The sequence below is a fragment of the Notamacropus eugenii genome, chromosome 5 (genome assembly GCF_028372415.1).
Source record: "Notamacropus eugenii isolate mMacEug1 chromosome 5, mMacEug1.pri_v2, whole genome shotgun sequence".
NCBI classification, from domain to species: Eukaryota; Metazoa; Chordata; class Mammalia; order Diprotodontia; family Macropodidae; genus Notamacropus; species Notamacropus eugenii.
The window spans coordinates 358,676,158-358,682,455 of NC_092876.1; the positions used below are offsets into that span (position 1 = coordinate 358,676,158).

General features: G+C 41.4%; 1 protein-coding gene across 1 annotated transcript; it reads left to right on the forward strand.

The window, feature by feature from the left end:
* The first annotated feature begins 4,359 nt into the window (after positions 1-4,359).
* Positions 4,360-6,078, forward strand: LOC140506664 (POU domain, class 5, transcription factor 1.2-like). The gene is given in 1 exon segment (XM_072614048.1): positions 4,360-6,078. A coding segment is annotated over 1 exon segment (1,218 nt). The 5' UTR covers positions 4,360-4,550; the 3' UTR covers positions 5,769-6,078.
* The last annotated feature ends 220 nt before the right edge of the window (positions 6,079-6,298 follow it).

Below are 6,298 nucleotides of genomic sequence, written 5' to 3' on the forward strand. Positions count from 1 at the left end.
CTGAGAATCAGGCCACATTATAATCTACTAGATGAATCAGCTGTATTTCAGCTACAGGGGAGAAAGCAATATTATTGTTTTCTATGGTGACAGCTTTATAGTCTTCTTAGAATATGATGAGCAGTCAACTTTTCTTTTCTCTTTCTCATCTTTGCATGTCAGCACTTTTGAGCTTAGCATTGAAAAACATCCCTTGTCACACTGTCACATTCAGGGACTTTGCTTACCTTCCTGTTGAATTGCAGGCATGTCTAGTCATACTTCTCAATTTTACCCTGACCTGCTAATAATGAAATAATAACATCAAATTCCTTTGCGTGGCAGTGCACATGATATAAATGGGATTCAGCACAGCTGAGGTTGTTATAAATCAATCAATATTGTCAAACACTTACCTCTATGGGTGGAAAAGGATGACTGACTAGATATGATCTTCAAAAGTGTTGAATTTAATTATATTTAGGAACTGTATTGCACAGTGGATAGAATACTGGGCCTCAAGTCAGGAAGATCTGAGTTCAAGTCCCACCTAGATATTTAGCTATGTGACCCTAGGCAAGTCAGGAGTCAGGAAGTACCCCCAAGGTTCTAACTACTGTGCCACTTAGCTGCTTCTGATAAAACAGGGATAGGGGTGGCTAGGTGGTACAGTGGATAGAGGACTGGCCTTGGAGTAAGGAGGATCTGAACCTCTCCCTTCCCCCCAAAAAATACAGTAGAGGTGGAAACATTGACAGTATCTGAGGAAATGATGAGAGAGAATTCTATGCATAGAAGACAGCTTATGAAAGGGCAAAGAAGGGGAGATGGAATCTCAAAGATATTAGAAATAGCAAGATGGCCAGTTTAGAATGTATGAATGTGTAGAATGTATGAAGTCAAGATTATTTAATTTGTTCATAAAATGAGATTAGATTCATTATGAAAAGAGTTTAAAAGCAAAAAAGCAGTGATATTTTATCCCAAAAGAAATGAGAAACCACTTAAGATCCTTCACCAAGAGGTCATGGGGAATGTGGGTGAGATAGTACAGGTTGTGGGAACAACATGACCAAAAGTGGGACAGTAGGAATACACTTGGTGGTTAAACAGTCTGATTTAACTAGATTGGGAAGCTCATGTCATGTAGTCATGACCAATAAAGCAGAGTGGGTAGTGGAGCCATATTTATTGTCTATTCAGTCATCTATTGGTATAAACAGTATGATAATATTTTGAATAGGTATTAGAGTCTGAAGAGAGCCTTGTAAGTGATGTCATCCAACTGACCATGTTCTCTTGCCTATGTGATATACTGTTGCCCTTTTCAGCCTGTCAGCCAGACAAATACACCACTAGCTTGATATTCAATCCCTATTTCATTTGCAGTCTTACAGCCTCAAGGAGATAATATCATTTTGCCATCAGGACAGTCATGCTAAAACTTCTGCTGCCTTCAATTGAACTTTGAATGTGGAGTTTACTGATATCCGGAGCTTAGATCAAAACCCAAATAGGAAGCTGAAAAGGCATCCCCATAAACAAATCTGTGCAAAACAAGACATCTTCTGAGGTCTGTGTTTTACAAATCTGCCCAAAGGAAAGACGTGCTTAGAAGCCAAATCTTCACCTTGCCAGGAGTGACTGAAGTTTGCTAGGCAAGAGCCTTCAGAGCCAAGTCAATAGGGACATAATGTGAGCTTACTGTTACTCTGACACACGCTTTATTCTATATTTGTAACTACGGGGTGTGGAAAGGAGCTTTAAAATTCTACTCTAAAGTGAAGATGGAAAGAGAAAAATTATATCTACCTTCCTATGTCTACATAAAAGACAAAACTATCAGTCAAAGAAAGGGACAAATCCATATTAATTCCAGTCAAACTAAGTCTATAGAATCATGTCTGTCCCCTCCCAACTGTAGTATCTTCCTTCTAAGATCACCTTCCATTTGCACTATGTATGTACAAATGTGTATATATATATATATATATATATATATATATATATATATATATATATATATATATATATATATATATATATATATATATGTGTGTGTGTGTGTGTGTGTGTATACATACACATACATATACATACATGCAAATATATACATATGTACATATGCATGTATATTTATTATATGTGTGCAACAACAACAATAACCACCACTAAAGAATTAACATAGCTAGGATTTAAATTCCATCACACTTTCCCCTGTACTATATCTACTCTCCAAAGACTGACAATATAAAAGAGAAAAACTAGCACTTCTTCTTCATAGAACTAAATCACTTTAGTAGTTGCACATTATTGTTTGTTGAAAAAAAGAATAAATCAGTTTCAACCCAGAAATCTTTTGTACACCAGTGTAGAAGATCATTCTTGCATCTCTTACATTGTCAGAAAGAAACTTGTAACAAGAGACAGAATCATGTCATTATATGTGGGGAATTCTCCCATGGCCTATTACTAGCTCACAGAGCATGTATTTGGTAGTTGAAGAAAGGTTAAGTACCACTGAGTCACATGACAAAATGTAAAGTTGGTAAGAAGTCCATTTTAAAAGTACAATATCTGAATTTAGGATTGTAAAAGTTCACTTTCTTTAACTAAAATAATGTGTCTTGGGGTAAAGAGCCTGGAATCGTTCACATTCTCTTGAATTGTGCAATCTAGCACTTTCTGATGATCTCTAAGCTCCAGTAACAAGTAAATGTAGTTGAAATGCTCTAATTCATGCAGAATCCACTCACTCTTCAGCTGAACTTTTTACTGTTCATAATTGCCCCATTCCTCAAAGCTATTTATTCATTCTTCATATTAAAATTACTTTGATCTGCCTATAAAATTGTGATAGAGCCCTAAATGCATAAAAGGTAGACTAGGGCTATAGAAACATAATCTTGAAAGGTCTCAATTACTCACATTGTATAGTTTTCCTTTAGAATAAGAGAGAAAATGCTAGTATTTCTCCTAAACATTTCAAAAATGATCCCTCTGTCTCTGTAAATTATTTTAATTTACAGTTATTTCCAACAAAAGCCCTATAAATTGTCATATAACAGAATGTTGTCCAAAAATACTTCTCAGAAACTGGCACTGTAATTTAAATTTATTTCAGAAGTACAAAGAAAATACAACTGAATTGAACCTTTTACCTTATTTTCCTATGGTTCATATGTGAAGTTGATGCCTGAATGAGGCCACATTAGTGATAAGAAGGTGTAAATCAATAAGAAAAGTAAGGGTAAACTTAAAGTGGTTCCTTCGTTATTGATCATGATGAAAGACCATTTCCTTAATTTAAAATGCCCTGAAATAAGAGGAAATAAAGCACCCAGGCTCAAATCTAATCTTTTGGGCAGCTAAGTGGTATAGTGGATAGAGCGCTGGACCTGGAGTCCTAGCTGTGTGACCCTGAGCAATCACTTAACCCTGTTTGTCTCAGTTTCCTCATCTGGACAATGAGCTGGAGAATGAAATGGCAAACCTTTCTAGTATCCTTGCAAAGAAAACCCCAAATGGGGTAATGGAGAGTCACACATGACTGAAACAACTGAGCAACAGCAACAGATTATAGATATCTTTGACCTTCCATCCCTGTCATAGTCAAAATTGATCAGTCACATCAATGCCCTGTCTGGTAATGCCAATGTCATCTGTATGGACAGTAGGATCTTGCCCTCTGTCCATACTTCAACAGATCTGTAATCTTACCTAAATGAACCTACTTTCTGTCAGCACAGAAAGTAATATATCTATCTATGCCTTCTTATCCTATGACTTCTTAGAAATATTTTTAAAATGCTGTATAAACTTTAAACTGTTACATAAATGCAAGCTATTATCAATATTATTAATAACTATAATTATTATCATCATTAGTATTTTAGAATTTTGTGAGAATCAGTAAAGTTCTTGGGCTCTGTTTTCCCTTGATCTTGATTCCCTGCATGATTGACCCATTTCTCTCTCCATTTATATATTTCCAAGATATCACTGGTCTGATTGCACATAGACCACAAAAAGAAGTTATTCTACAAGCAAAAATTTGTCTAATCAGATATAAATCACACACCATTTTTTACTTCACTAGAGATTTAGCTAGGTAGCACAATGGATACAGTGGTGGACCTGGAGTCAAGAAGATTCATCTTTCCAAGTTTCAAATCTGGCCTCAGATACTTAGTAGCTACATGAACCTATACAAGTCACATGTCATTTAACCCTGTTAGCCTCTGTTTCATCTTCTGTAAAATAAGCTGGAGAAAGAAATGACAAATCACTCCAGTATCTTCATCAAGAAAAGCCCACATGGAGGGGTCAGGCTTGGCCCCCAGCACTAACCTCGACTACAGAGTCTCCTCTTCAAAGTCTGAGGGGGCCTTGCCCCTCCTGTGCACTCTGAGGTCCAAGTGCCTACACATCCAGTCCATCGATCAAGCACCAGTAGTAGCTTTGGCTCCACATCTGTGTCCAGGATCAAGAAGAGGCAAAGAAGCCATCCCATCAAATAGGGAAGGTCTAGGTCCTTGCCTGCAGCTGCAGCCAGCCAAGTCAAGCTGGGCATGTTTAACCACGAGGGGCTGCCTCCAGGCAACTTCAGCCTGGGCCAGGGCACGATGCCAGATGGGTCCTCCCAATATGGTAAAGGTGGCTACATTGGGGGAAGCACCCCAAGACCATCCCAGCCCCAGCCATCATCCCAGTCCTTCTTTACCTTCCCTTCAGCAGTGAAGAGTGAGTACAGTTTGGAGGGACCCTCGACCCCTGACTCCAGCCAGACCAAAGGGTGGTATGCCTTCTCTGCGCCCCCACCCCCAGCTGAAGCCGGGCAGGCCAGTGCCTCCCACAACCTTCACCTCATGCCATCCAAAGAGGAAGACTCATCCTGCTCTTCCCCTTCCTCATCATCGTCTGGGGCTCCTGAGCGGGACCTCAGAGAGACCGTCGTTCCTGAAGCTAAGTATTGCGCCCATCCAGGCCCAACCTACTATGCGCCTGCCTGAACGGGGCCCTTTTGGCCAGGCCTAGGGAGCAGTGGTTCGGTTCCCACTGGGGCACTGCCAGGTACCCCTCTCCCTCCTCACCCTCTCCAGGCTCTAGGGACCTTTCCGGGTCCCAGGCCCCTCTACCCAGCCTCTGTCCAGCAGCCCCAGCCAGGGCTGGGCAGCAGCGGAGGCACCAGCAGTGGCAGCGTGAGCAGCAGCAATGTCAGCAGCAGTGTCAGCAGCACCAGTGGTTCAAGCGGAGCAGCCAGTGAGGAGGGCATCCCATCCAGCGATAGTGGAGAGGAGGACACGCCAACCTCTGAGGAATTTGAGCTGTTTGCCAAAGAACTGAAACACAAGCGAATTTCCCTGGGTTTCACTCAGGCTGATGTGGGCATGGCCTTGGGCACACTGTATGGGAAGATGTTCAGTCAGACCACCATCTGCTGGTTTGAAGCTCTGCAACTGAGCTTTAAGAATATGTGCAAACTGAAACCATTACTTCAGAGGTGGCTGCAGGCTGTTGAGAACACTGACAACCCTCAGGAGGTGGTTCGAGTCTGGTTCTGTAACCGAAGGCAGAAGGGTAAGCAGCTTCTTCTGCCCTATGGGGAAGATGGTGAAGCATTGCCTTATGAGCTGGCCCCAGGCACTGCCCTTGTCCTGCCAACTGCTGCTGTACCCCAGAACTATGCAGCACCCCCGCCACCTGAGCCCCCTGCCCTTTATATGTCCACCTTTCCTAAGGGTGAGCCCTGCATCCCAGGCATGCCTATGCCTAATGGGGGCATCTGAGCCAGGATCAGCATTCTAGGAACTCACTGGGGGCTCAGGATGCCTCTTGCTTTCCTCTTCCTTCACTTGCCCTATCCTGGTGACTAGCCATTGTCTCAGATACAGTGGCCAGGCCTTTTCCCGACCCTAGATTCTCTTTCTGCCCCTCCACTGCCCACATCTAGGTTTTTCTGGGCATCTGAAAAACAATATTCAGGTCTTTTTTCTCCCCTTTCTTTTACCTCACACTCCCAAACTTGTGATGGGTGTGGGAGCCAGTTTGGAAATAAAAGTTGGGTGGTAACTGAAAAAAAAAAAAAAAAAAAGAAAAGCCCACATGGAGTCATCAAGAAAAATGAAAAATGATGTAACAACAAGATATCTTAGACTATGCCCTTGAACTTTACTGGCCTTTCTTTATGTGGGGAGAGGAGAAGAAAATTTATTATTTTTATTATGCATTTTTAAGAATTAAAAGGTCAAACCCCACATCTTGGGGTTGGAATACTTTTGACATTGAGTGGTACGAAGACATACACAGTGCTTTAGGT